Raw genomic sequence first — 14288 nt, 5'->3', positions numbered from 1 at the left:
TAAACCACATAAATTTTAGCACGATTGGGTATTACGAGTCGTTATATATGATGTGCAGTTAATATTCATATATTCTTTTATACATAGGATGCTTCAGTTTTAACGCAAAAAATATTTCATTGAAAACCCTCCCACTCGGCGATTTCAAAAAGGTAACCACGCTTCCCTAGAATGTGCAATAAATTAGCATTAAGAATTTTCTTATTTTAGCGGCATTCTAGAAACTCTGGCGTACGGCGAGTACTGCTGTAGTGTGTATTGTATGACTTGTGATTTAATTTTCTAATACAGGTGTTCCTTAGAGAATTGGAATTCTCAAACAGTTGAATATATCACAATTTTTATTTTGAAGATCAAAATCGTTACTTATAAAATGCAGTAAAATATATCCACAGCAAAATACCGGTCCCCGCTAATTAGTGTATTTAATTCCCAGTTAGTGTATTAAAAATAAAACCTGGGATTTACCTGACAACAAATCAAATTTTCTTGTAATAGAAATATCATATGGGATACTGATCATGCGCAAATCGTAAAAACATAGAATAGAAACTGTGTGGCAGGCTCTGTGGAATCTCATATCGTGTGTAAAATGGTATGTTTAGCCTAAGTCGCTCGGCCTATCTCGAACAAAATCGACATGCGTAGCTGTTGAAAAACGAGAGGATTCATCGTACTATCACGGCGATTTTTGACACGAAGATATAGGGATGATGACGCTGTGTGAGGGGGCATATCCTCCTCAGATACTGCTTGCGTATGGATGTTAACAAATTGTCCAACTTCTCAGGGGCATATCCACACTCAGCCAACCGCTGCGTATGGATAAAAAAATTGTCAGTGGCGTACCGTGGTCGCTCCTACCCCGGTGGGCTGCCCCAAAAGGTAAATTTTTCGATGGGATGAAAGAGTAAAGAACAAAAAAAGGGGAATAAGGCGCTAGCGACCTAAAAGCACAAAATTATGTATAGTTCCATTTGTTTCAAAAATTTTACAACCTTTTTCATAATTTTTCCATAGTGCAGTTATGTCCGCGGCAAATTCGCCGTGACCTTTCCAGCCATAAACCCTCTTAGTGAAGATTAAACCGAGATATGCAGTACTAAACCATTATAGTGTTGCGGGGCCCTTTTAGGGTTCGCCGGGGGAACTCACTCAAAGGTAGAGACTCGACTAATTATTTCATAGTTCCTTATTCTTTATTTATTTCCAATTTATCACTCGGTCATCCAAATCCAAATCTCCATTTTCTTTCTCCATGTTTTGACCTTCGACCCGGCGGCTCTCAATCCCGAGAGGGCGCTAACCAATAATACCAAGGGATATCCGCGCCCATCTCCACAATAGTAAGCGATTGCCTAGTGCAAATTTATTACCACGTGATAATATTAATCCAATGAGCGATCAAATTGTCCGCTACGGTCGACTAATCCAATCGATAATAACGCTATTGACATGTACGGGCGGAGCTCAACTGACGAGTTTTGGGGCATTTGTTAATGGTTTGCTGTCATTTACTCATCAAGGCGGTCCCCCGTTATTATAGGGACTATGCTAATGATTTAAAGATTGACATATAGAGAATAAACCATACTTAGTTGACAGAAAGTACTAAATTTGTACCTATTACGGTTTCGTGACACCCCTCTTCCAAATGCGACCAAGCCAGGGCGGCCCGGTTAAGCAAAATGTGCATTGGTATAACGTGGGAGTTTGGATATAACGGTAGGATGTCTTTCTCGTACAAATGTATGGTCACCCGTTATTAAAGCCGGGTTGAAAATTCAGATATTTTGAAAAGAATAAGTAATTGAAACATAGAGCAAGTACTAAAATCATAGCTTTTATACTTTTTGATATATGACGCTAACTAGTTCATCTCCTATATCTACAACTCAGCGCTACCAGTAGGGTTCAATTGCCTATTGTGAGTGCCCCTGTGTTGTGTGCATACATGTTGGCAACAATAACTGCATGATGCCGCTTTTTTTTTCTTTAATAATTCTTTTGCCACCCCTTCTTCTGCTTTCCGCCCTAGTTTTACCCCCAAAGCCCCCCCCAAAAAAATACTCGCATGATTGTGCCATTGTGGATATTTTGGCCTCTGTTTTGGAAATGCTACCAAGATTTAGAGCAAATTGGTGTAATACCATGTCGCACCAAATTGCTTTAATTAGGCCTCTTTGACGCAAATGACCCCTAGCCGTATAATTATCTTATTATGAGAAATATAATGTCATAATGGGAAGTAATAAGGTGATAAATGCTTCATAACCAAGTCAAGTCATATAAACATAGTTTACTTATGTATCGTGCAGCATGCCCACCCGGAAGATACGGCGCTAACTGTGACCGAGAATGTCACTGCAATGTTAAAGATTGTGATGCGGCAAATGGATGTATAAATGGAAACACATGTGATAAAGATTACGGGGCACATTTCTGTCAAGGTAAATTGTCTAGAGGAAGGAAGTAAACAAGAAATATATAACTCACTATTATTTATTTCATTTGGTTACCATCGATATCCTTGAGTTGACTTATGTGGGTGCATAGGACGCAGAGTCTTCTCCTATGAGTCACCTGTCTCTCTGTCTGTCTTAAAGTTATATTTTTGTTGTCGGTTGGCAATGAGTCTTTTAAAGGTTTCAGGTTTCTCAATAGGGAAACCAAAAACAGACGCCAATAGCATTGTTATGAAGAACAAAAACTTGAAATTGCCCACTGTATCTTTTAATATTTTTTATTTTCATATTTTTCAAGGGAAAAATGTTTGTGACAATGGCTTCTTTGGGGAACAATGTCAATATCATTGTCACTGTTATGAAGGTGCAGCATGCGATAAAATTACCGGAACATGCAGCAATGGTTGTGCGGAAGGATGGGCTGGTAGTGCTGATTGCCAACAAGGTAATAGTAATCTGCTCGAAACTTCAAATTCAAATTCAACTCTCAACTTTATTTCAAAATTAAACAAACGAATGCAAGGTAAGAAGAGGGACAATAAGGCATACAAGACTTTTTCTCAGGGATATTAACATAATTAACTAACAAACATAATAAACAAAAAAACAATATAAAAAGCACAAGGCCCGTCACTTTTATTGGTGATAGGTGTGGGTGTGTCGTGTATGTGAATCAGTGTGTGGGGTTTGCTGGGTGTGGGAGTTGTTGGGTGTGTTTGTATTGTTGTTGTACAATACTATTGTTAGAAATCCATGTGTTTCTGAGTTTCATTATGGATATTTATCCTTGCAAGTAAGTAAAGGAATCCAAACCATCTCCGGTACCAATCTGTCGGGGACACCCTGTATGATCCATTTTGTTTTCTTCTAGCATTGCCCATATTGTACAACGCTCCTACAATTGTACAAGTTGTGGGTGTCAACATTGAATTGGACTGGGATGATTGGGATCAAATGGTTGACTACGGAAATGGCCCAGTGATTGGATACAGTGTGTACTATGGTATTGATGGAAACCTTAACGATATGAAGAACGTCACAGTATCCAATGTGTCCGTAGCATCTTTACAACCTGATGCTAAGTATGGCTTTTCTATCGCTGTAGTAAAAAACGTGGACGGAAAAGCAGCTGAAGGGGTGAAAGGAGAGGTGGTGTATGCGACTACATATTGCTTAGGTACATAATAACTCATCAAAGAGTCTGAATGTGTTTAAGAGATTTTAAACACAAACTGGCACTTTTTATGACAATCAGAATTTTGATAAAAAGCAAAATACGTAGGCTAAACTTTCGATAAAACACGAAAGAAAAGTAGCCCGAAACGGTTTAATAAATAAGGATTATGGTAGTTTTTCTCTAGGGATACACTAGTGTTTTCTCCAGAGATATACTAACATTAAGGTGCTTAGTCGCTGAAATATTCTTAAAACTGATAGCAACAAGAAAAATAATGTCTGTATATTGTTGTTTAATATCTGTATTAAACAGTTTAAAGGCCCATAAGTTTAAAGTAACTTGCTCATCCGGACGATTGTAACAATTTTGGTACCTTTGTCATTGTCATAGATGTGCTAACATAGCCTGCTAGTGGTTCAGCCAAAATCCTCGTATTAAAGACAAAATGATCTGTAAAATATATACTAACAGTATATAAATTAGCTACATGTATTTGAATGGGACTGCAACTTCGCCAAATTTTTCATTTCAAAAATACCTAATTGGTCATTTTAATGACTTATCCTTCACTTTTAAGCATTACAAACAATTTTAATTTTTTCACACTTTCACTGGGTCACTGAATGGTGATTATTTTAGCACAAATTTGTATTAAAAGGGCATTTCGTGATCCACAGCCTCATCAATTTGAATTTCGTTCTGGTGCACCAGAACGAAATTACAACGTATTGTCTATGGAGCAGTGTAATACAGATAATAATGCATAACTCGCAAACGCAATATCGGAATCTACTGAAATTTTAGGAATATGCTTTTTTCGTGGATATGTACTGAAAATGTCATAAAAAGAGGATGCTAGGATCACGAAATATTCCTTTAAGTACCTTGATATTTCGGCAAAAACCTAAGCGTCATGTTGCTGTAGAAGCGTCCACAACAAGGGGAACTTCTGATGAGGCTTATATGGTACAGCTAAAATAGCAAGATATTTATTCAAATGTAAGCTGAAAACTAATTTGTATAATATTGAGTATAATAATATTTGTGTTATTTTTCGCAGCACCGACGAAACATCCCAACTTTACAGACGTTGTTGCAATTAGTAGTTCTTCTGTCAGATTAAAATGGGAGGTAATGTTCTATTATTTTGTTTGATGGTTTACAATTATTTTATATTCTATTTATTTCTTGGATGGAAATTAATAAATTAAAAAATGGATTTATTTTCTCAAATAAATAGGCTCTAATTTTAATAAATGGGAATATATATCTTTTTTTTTCAAATAGCTTAAAACAAAGTTTGAGTTATGCTCTCGCCGGTAATCATGGTAACGATTTTATCTCACAGATACCAGATGGTCATGAATGGCAACAATGTTCTTCCCTTGACGGATTCACCATACGTTACCAGGATCTGAACACATCGAAGACAATCCAAATCCCATTGACTAATTCATCAACTACAATTACTTCTCTACAACCATGCAAAGAGTATGAGTTTCAGATTCAAGCAAGAAATAAGGACGCCGATGGAATTCTTAGCCCGCCTGTGTCTGTCTCTACTCTTACTGTCCGTATGTGTAATTTTATTTGCCTATTTTGCGTTTTTAATAAAAGGTTTACTTCATTTTGGTAATAATATATACGCTCGTAGTGTATTGTTGTCGTTGTTATTATTTAAAGGGATAATCAAGAATTTTTTCTGTATTGTTTGCCTTTTGTCAATTTTTTCAACAAGCAGAACTAGGTGGCAGATCTTTCACGTTTGCAATTGCCACGGCTTATACTATAAGTTCATATATATGTTCACAGAAGTACATAAGTATTTTAATGTGGTTCATTTTAATGTGTTATGGTTTAGTAAATCACTGATTTCACATTTAATACATTATTGTAAGTTTTGTTATTGCCTAAGTTACTTTAAGATCATGTGTGTAGCAGTAACGTAACTTGCGACACCATCAAGGCGTCTTTTTCCATTTAAAAGCATTACGGTGTGTAACAAGGCACACATTTCCAATTATTATTATTATTATTATTATTATTATTATTATTATTATTATTATTATTATTATTATTATTATTATTATTATTATTATTATTATTATTATTATTATTATTATTATTGCAGCACCAGGTAAGGTAGAATCACTGGACACTAAAACCTCTGCACCTGGTGTGATCACAATTGAATGGACCAAGCCCAACAAGAGTCAATGTATCACAAGTTACGTTGTGGGTTACAATCTTACACTATTAGACCAATGCCTAGAAATGGATGAATATACAGAGACTGAAGTTAACGAAACCAGTGTCGATTTAATCGGCGTAGAATATTATTCAACTTACGTCATATCTGTTTGGGCAAGATCGGGAAATGAAAGTGGACCGTTAGAATATGAATGTATAATGACTGAAGAAACAGGTATGACCCGGACATTTACTCCCTCCCCGCGTACACACCACTTTGTATTACATATATTTTTTTACTAAGGACCCGAAAACTAACGAAAACGTTTGAAGTCCAGATGTCTGCCGTTTGTCGCTGTGTTGCCAAATCCTTAAAAAATCGGTAATACCGAACAAGTCCTCACAAGGTAAACGCTAGTCGTGCGCTGGTAATGGGAGTGGTAGTAGGATATAGAATCCCGTGTTTCGACTTTATAATATAACTTACCGTTCGAGGTTTGTTGTTTAGTTGGAAACCTCGGGTGTAATATGTAGTAAACGCATACATATCCATTCACTACACAAATACGTCCACAAAACACAGCATTGCCTGTAGGCATAATATTGTTAAATTGTATAAGATTAAATAACATATTGGTGAAATCATATTGTTTTCAATCAATAATCAATATTTCTACATTCTTTCTATAATTGAAAAGCTTGGTTCCAAACCATGTTAAGTCCACAAACACATGTTTCTGATTTACCTGTGCGATATTGCAATGGGATGGGATGCTATAGGTACAGCAATTTCAGTTGGATGCACCATTATAAAGTAAACAGCGGATGGATGCAAAGTAACAATACTGTGTGAGACCTTTGGTTCCGAAATGAGAACAATAGTCTGCATATTGATAAGCAGCATTGTTGTGGTAAATAATGGCTTGATGGTGGTACAACTCATTGTTGCTAATGTCAAACTTGTCAAAGTAATTGTGATTGTATCACACAAGTAAATGAGAAACATGTGGTTGTGGACTTTTCAAACATGGTTTGGAGAAAAGCTCTGCAATAACTTATGTATGTTTTCTTCTTCTAACACTTCCAGCTCCAAGTGGGAAACCTGAGAGTGTTACTGTTGAATCTCTAGCAGACCTACAATTATCATACAACTGGGACCCACTAAATTGCACAGAACGTGGAGGAGAGATCACATATGAATATAGATTTACACATAATATTGTCAAAGGAATATTCACGTTTGGCTCAACTAAGGAAACTTACGTTACCTTTTCGAAATTATCGTATTATACTTGGTATGAATTTCAAGTTCGCGCCAACACATCACAAGGAGCGGGACCATTTACTGATACAATCCGCTATAGGACTCAAGAGGGAGGTAAGTTTTACCAGTATTAAGATGAACCATTATGCCCATGTCACACTAAGCAATCGCAAGGATTTTGTGACGTAAATTCCGTCGCTTATTGGAAAAGCGATTGGCGATATCTGTCGCTACGTCACTAGTCATGAATGAACGCTAGTAGCGATTGTCCAAACTCTCTTTACATCGCACGCTGCAACTGCTAGTATGATATGACCTTATGACAGTGTGAGGATGGTTAAATTCAGTTACATAATACAATTTACCTTCTTTAGTGTCCGCTGCACCCAATAATAGGTAAGATCATATACGATAATAAACATATACTGGTTGTTCTCTCCTGTGGAGTACAGCATCTGCTTTATTAGATTTTATTTGCCCTTTTCCGCAAATGATCATTGAATATTAACTTTATCTTCCCGATTTTTCATATTAAAGGATTAAAACATGATGATGTATTTAATCCCAAAAATTGGTGCTTGATGCTGTAAATATATTTCTTGTGTTTGTAAATTTTGGTCATGTTGGTGCCTTGGTGGCGATTACCAAGGTATCAACATGCAAAAGCCAGATGGTAATACGAAGTCATTGTATGTTATTTTTATTATAAACGCAGGTGGTATTGGCAATGAGGTTGCCGACCGGGCTGTTAATAACCTTTTTTAATGAGGTCATGATATCTTATTTGTGTCTGATTTTGTACAAATAGCCCCAGACCAACCTCAAAATGTTGAGATTCTCAGCGTATTCACTAACGAAATTGAAATACAGTGGGACAGTCCAGGAGCTGTCAACGGTGAATTGACGCGTTACGTATTAGAGGTGTCTAATGTTGTTTTTGAAAATAAAACTTCCATTGAAATAAGTGACGATCTAACAAGACAGACAATTAAAATGAATGTGGCGTATTTGATGGCTGAGACCGAGTACTCATTTAAGGTAAGATATCATTACATTGGACTATTCTAGATAATGGATGCACACCCTCTGATAGACGGGTAATTTATCTGGGGTGGATTTCAGTGAGAATTACGACGTATCGTCACTCCTTCAACCCATCGTACAAAAACATAACATAAAAATCCAATAGTTGAAAATGGATTTGCAACTTGTGAGGGTGTACAACTTCGGGAGGACATCCAAAATGGTTCTCTGAGCTCAGCCATGCTTCGCTTCCTTCAGTAACGCATTCTATCGAAGGGGTACGCAGCTTTCGGCAAGTCCAAGCCCATAAAAGCCTGTAGAAAACAGACAGGCTTCGCTGAATTTACCCATACCTCTCCGATACCACTGTCGACCAAACATTGAACAGATCTATTTTACCTAATAATTGACTTTCTATTGACCGCATACAACGACCCTATTTGATAAGTGGGGGTCGTTATGTACTTATTAAACACAAAGGAAACTGTTTATGGTTGTGGCATCGACCCGAGTTTATAACCACGCCACTTGTTTGTTTCGCTTGCTTGTATCGAAAGCTCTAGCGAAGCTGAAACCGTCAGTGAAACCACTTTGGCTAAACTCCCTTACGTAATTCTTAGTGAAATCTACCCCCAAGGGCTCCAGGCTGCAAACGACCGGAATTCCAATTGACATTTTGGGCAATTTCCATAATTCCTTGCGGTTATACCCGAAATATCGTCATTTGACGTCACACCGACTTGCAATGCGCAGTAACGATGTGCGCATCGGCGTGAAAGGTCATTTGCCACTGTTCCTGAGACGTGGAAAAAGCTTGGAAATCCGATAACATTCAGTGGGATATATTTCGTTTTGACATTGGAGGACGGAGATCGGTGAGTCCTTAAAGCAGAGTGAATAGAGCGTTTTTTGCTCCCAGAATAACTTTCCTTGAAGAAATGCGCACAAATATGATGTTGAACTGGAACAAACCTTGAAGAAGATGAATTCTGGGAACAACTCATAATAACTCCTAATACGTCTGTCTTTTATAGGTAAAAGCAGTAACAAATGGAGGGGAAGGTCCCTGGTCTCAGACGAAAAGTGCTTCAACATTACCGCATGAAACTGGCGGTTTAAATGGTAATATAAACGCTATTATCATGATTATCACCTTTTTAATTTCAATATATTTCTTTTTTTTTTTTTTAAACTGTTCAAAAACAGAATTTACACAATTGAAATGACTATTTAATTAATGTGCACTGTGCCAGCCACAATCATTTATAAGACATATTTTGCAACTTTAAATAAACTACCCAGCAAACACAAAACGTTTACGACATCATTCGCAAAAGGTTATAAAAGGTTGTCAAAAAACGTTTAAATGTCGGGTTATATAAAGGGTATATTAAAAGTATAAAACGTTTTCATAACCTTAAAAAACATTTTTTGATAATCTACTGCTCAGCAAACAAAAATGTTTGAATGTCGGGTTATATAAAGGGTATAAAAACGTTTTAATAACATTCCAAAAACATTCTTGAAAACCTGATACAAAACATTCTAAACAGAATGTTATTTTGGGGTTGAAAAAATATTTTGCGAAAAACGTTTGCCCAAAATTTTTCAATAACGTTTTAAAAACGTTTTCATGACCTTTATATAACCAGACATTTAAATGTTATTAAAAGGTTTTGAAAAAAAAAACATTTTAAGAACATATTTCTGTGTTTCCTGGGTTCAAATATTTTAACATAATGTTATTTAAGTATTAACACAATATTTTGCCAAAATGTTTGCAAAAATAGTTTAGAATAACATTTTTTGAAAACATTTAAAAATATTGTTGTAGTGTGTTTTCATACAAAACGTTTTAAAACGTTATTATAACCTTTATATAACCCGACATTTTACTGTTATTAAAACGTTTTTACCTAAACCAAAAGCCAAAATATAACTTATTTAAAACGTTTTTAAAACGTTTTTGTGTTTGCTGGGTACCTAAATGTCGGCGTACCAAAATCAATTTCACTTAAATTTTACTTGACAAGCATTGTTATAATGACATAATATTATTCACTTGTTTATAGATACTACTACTTTGGTTATTGCTGTAACTTCATCACTTGTTTTGGCGGTAATTGTAATCTTGCTGGTGACAGTGGTGCTAAGAAAAAGGTAAAATAAAGGATAGATTAATCGTGCTTAGGCGACGAAAAACACGTTAACAAGTAGTATACGGTCGGTCCCTCGGTTGGTCGGAAATAGACTCAAAATCACCAAAAGCCTGAACATTTTCTGAATAAGTGTTTTCAAAATATTTCAAATATGTGACCCCTCGGCACAACTGAGCCCTGAAGTCGCCAATCATCATTTTTGAGATATTCAACCAAAATATTCTGCTTGAAATTAACTTTAAAATGATGTATATCATGTTTATAGTACTTGACATTTTAGTAGTGAAAAATCAATAAAACAATCAATAAATCCTTTGTTTCCTATTGTTTATTGTTAAGTTCGATGGAGCATATCTCAATAGTGGCACTGGCGACATCCGGGCTCAGTTGTGCCGAGGGTCACATATAACCAATCCAGTTTGGGCAAAAACAGATGTAAACAATCCATAGAACCCAAAATCTCGATCGATCGGGCCCGTAGAACAGGGTTTTTCTAATGCTAGTTTCATTTTAAATGAACATTAAGGCCATAATGCATCGTATAGTATGAAATTGGTTATTTTTTTACAAACCTGATTATTTTGCTATATTGTATTTCTAATTTATACCTGAACTTACACCTAAGTACATAGAGTTATTCAAATTCGGACAACAGAGCAATTTCTACATAAAGTCGTATTACACCCTAAAGCCCCTTTGGATCTCCACGTTAAACAGGCAAAATAGCCTGTTGAGTTTCTTTCACTTTATCTGGGTTTTAAATGGACAGAAATCCTTCCTGACAATTATTACCAATATTATTTCAGGATTATGGGTATAAATAATAACCAAATTAAAATTGATCGGAAATCGTAAAGGGCCGAGTATAAATTAGCATACACAATCAATATCTTGCTTCACTTTCTGGCTTCCAAACCAACGGAATTTTTTATATGTTTGCGTTGCTGATAGAAAACCCCTGAATTAATTTCACCTACTGCTATTAAAGGGTCTGCATAATTTACGTTTCCACAGCAGCATTGACTTGAATTTTTCAAATTACTTAACTTTAACAGGCGCCTGCACAGGAACAAAACAGATTTAGAAATGGAAAAGAAGAGATTGACTATAGTGAAAATTGACGAAAATGAAGAAAGTAATCCTTGTAAGTAGTAAATAAAATGTTACTGACCAGCATCCACTACTGAACATATTGCACCTGTCTGTCGTCTATCACACGGTAGAGGATATTCAAAACAAAAATTCCTATCGTTTATTCTCTAAATAAGGTAATGAATTCGCCACATTATGCTACATGCATGAACCTGAAAGAAAACGTTTAAATTTCCATTTTCAGCTGTAATAGCAGACCTTGATATGGATACCCCAAGTGGCCAAAGTACAGATGCTGCGAAAGAACCGATAGAAAGAACCTCATCCATGACATCTCAGCAAACCAAACCTGAAGTTAATTCTAAACCAATCATAGCAATCAAGCCAACATCTCGCACTGAACATGAACCTGTACTCGTTGCCGATTTATTTGAATATGTAAAACGGAAGAAGAGAAATATTCCAGATGATGAGTTTTCACGAGATTTTGAGGTACTTGTTATAATGATCGAATTTTGTTGATATTCTCAATTACACTTACTTACTTAATAGAAACAAGAACTGTCTTTTAAAAGACAACGCCATTGATGAATATTGTGTTTCATCAGATTGGCAAGTACTAGGAATGTTGGTAATTTGTGGGGGTGGGGGTGTAATGAGTAACCGGGTGGGAAATAGCGGACTTATTGGTAAATACCACCAATGATTTACTGGGAAATACTCGATGTTTTCATGTTGAAAGCTGAATTAAAAAATAGCCTACCTATATTTGACTCATGCATGTAATTGTAATAAAAACTCAATGGAAATCACATCCACCAAGTTTCATGACAATCCAACAATCTAAATTTATTCAAATGACCTTGAAAATATATGCTGCTCAAGGGTGATCATATCCACGAAGTTTTATGACAATCCAACAATATATGCTCAGTTGACATGACCTTCAATTTGTTGGCGCTTAATTGTGATTGCATGCACCGCATTTTTATCCGACTATCAATGATCAGTTTACATCAAATGGCCTTGTACAGTTTTACAATCCAACAATTATTGATAGGTGATATTAATTTCAATCTGTTTGTTATTTTGTCATTGTCATTAGACATTACCATCGTCAAATGCAAGCTCTGCTGATGCATCTAAACAAAAGGAAAACCTGCCGAAGAATAGATACAAGAACATTATAACATGTAAGTTAAGTTTGTTACTTTAAAGGGTATTTTTTATTCACTTTTGATCGTTCACGCCTATTATGTGTGAGAAGGGCTTTTCTTTCTCTTTCATTTTTTGTTTTTGTTTTGTTTTTATTAGGCCTACTTTGTTCTCTCTTCATATGTGCTTTCATTTACCGTTAGAGTAATAAACACGATTTTGTTGTACATTTCAGATGATCATTCGAGAGTAATTCTTGAAGAGTTAGACGGGAAACCCAACTCGGATTATATAAACGCATCCTATATTGACGTATGTTATTGGCAATCATAATAATATTTATTTATTTACCAGTAATTATTTTTTAATGTTCTCCCTTGGTTGTAGGCTAAAAGGTAAACAAACAGCAGCAGCATTTTTAACGTATATCATTGTATTGCACATTATGGGGGAGGTAGGTAGTATAAATTGCTCTGAGTTTGCTTCTAATAAAATTGTCGATAATGGTTTACCTCTTTTTTACAGGGTTATGAAAAGGATAAGGCATATATTGCAGCTCAAGGTATTTATATTTACTTACTAATTTCATTCCTTGTTGAAGTAGTGATGTAACAAGAACAATTACCATATCGATGGATAGATACTATTTTTGAAGGTATTGTCCTGTACTAGACGTTACGTTGTTAGATTATAAAATATCCATAACCATAGATTATCAAATAATAGGGATATGATACCGGATCATAATTCTATAAAAAATTATATTAATATACCGAGTTCATGAATGTTTCATTTCCACCTGTACGATCGTTTAGAGTACAGGGCAATACATTGAAAAATAGTGTATATAGGCCCATCGCTATGGTAATTAATCCTGTTATATCACTACTTCTACGGCGAATACTGATGTATGGTGGAGACAAAATTGATGAGATGAGATGTCCGCTGTGTGTGCGAGAAACTTCAATTTGGCACGTTCGAATAGTATCAAATTGAGGTCACGCCTAAAGCACCGCAAAAACGAACTACACGAAAATCCATTTTGGCGGGTGAACTGACAGCAATTATTTAAAATTGCAGTTTGCTATAAATTGGGATAAAATTAGGAGTATTGTGGCCTGAAACCGGGCCAAAGTAAGATGCATATAACATTCCAACTTATTCCAACTTCCCCTTTCTTTTTCTTTTTTCTTTTTTATTTCATTTATATTAATTTTTCAAGTTGTTTCTCCTCTTTTGCCCCCCCCTTCCCTTTAAGATCGTGGCCCCTGTTCCCGGGACCAGTCAGTCATGTAGTAAATTCGGCCCAGACTGTATCTGCTTGAATATCAAATGACGTTACTTCATTCAACTAAGTAATTAATAAGCATATTTGTATAATTTTCTCAAATTTTACAGGACCAAAACCAAAAACAATTGATGACATGTGGAGAATGATTTGGCAAGAAAATTCACGCACGGTTGTTATGGCGACCAGTCTGGTTGAAGGAGGAAAGGTACTTTGGATACCCTCTGAGTATAGTTTTTAACACATAAGTAGTCCCCTATTTTAAGTAGACCGTCAATTACAATGCATTTAAACGTATCCAGACCTGAAACTTTTCCTCTTTTCAGCTGATTTCCTCTTTTTTATTCATGAAATTTACGTGTTTTCTTTTATTTTCAGCCCAATTTGAGCCATTTTACCCCAATTTTACGCTGTTTTTTGAGCATTTTCAGCTTTTTTCCTCTTTTTTTTATAAAGACCCTGTTTCAGATCTGCG

General features: G+C 35.7%; 1 protein-coding gene across 1 annotated transcript in view; it reads left to right on the top strand.

Annotated features, from left to right (window-relative positions):
- The window catches only part of LOC140157903 (receptor-type tyrosine-protein phosphatase F-like), a 29484-nt gene extending 15430 nt beyond the window's left edge, over positions 1 to 14054 (top strand). The window contains exons 3-18 of the mRNA XM_072181150.1: positions 2319 to 2450; positions 2764 to 2910; positions 3337 to 3642; positions 4703 to 4773; positions 4991 to 5216; positions 5774 to 6067; positions 6920 to 7210; positions 7905 to 8134; positions 9154 to 9241; positions 10192 to 10279; positions 11334 to 11422; positions 11615 to 11862; positions 12476 to 12563; positions 12761 to 12837; positions 13051 to 13087; positions 13924 to 14054. Of these exons, the coding sequence (XP_072037251.1) occupies positions 2319 to 2450; positions 2764 to 2910; positions 3337 to 3642; positions 4703 to 4773; positions 4991 to 5216; positions 5774 to 6067; positions 6920 to 7210; positions 7905 to 8134; positions 9154 to 9241; positions 10192 to 10279; positions 11334 to 11422; positions 11615 to 11862; positions 12476 to 12563; positions 12761 to 12837; positions 13051 to 13087; positions 13924 to 14054 (2543 nt within the window). The remainder of the gene's footprint in view (positions 1 to 2318; positions 2451 to 2763; positions 2911 to 3336; positions 3643 to 4702; positions 4774 to 4990; positions 5217 to 5773; positions 6068 to 6919; positions 7211 to 7904; positions 8135 to 9153; positions 9242 to 10191; positions 10280 to 11333; positions 11423 to 11614; positions 11863 to 12475; positions 12564 to 12760; positions 12838 to 13050; positions 13088 to 13923) is intronic.
- Positions 14055 to 14288: the final 234 nt, after the last annotated feature.

Source organism: Amphiura filiformis, chromosome 7 (genome assembly GCF_039555335.1).
Source record: "Amphiura filiformis chromosome 7, Afil_fr2py, whole genome shotgun sequence".
Classification (NCBI taxonomy): domain Eukaryota; kingdom Metazoa; phylum Echinodermata; class Ophiuroidea; order Amphilepidida; family Amphiuridae; genus Amphiura; species Amphiura filiformis.
This window is presented reverse-complemented; position numbering and strand designations above follow the sequence as displayed.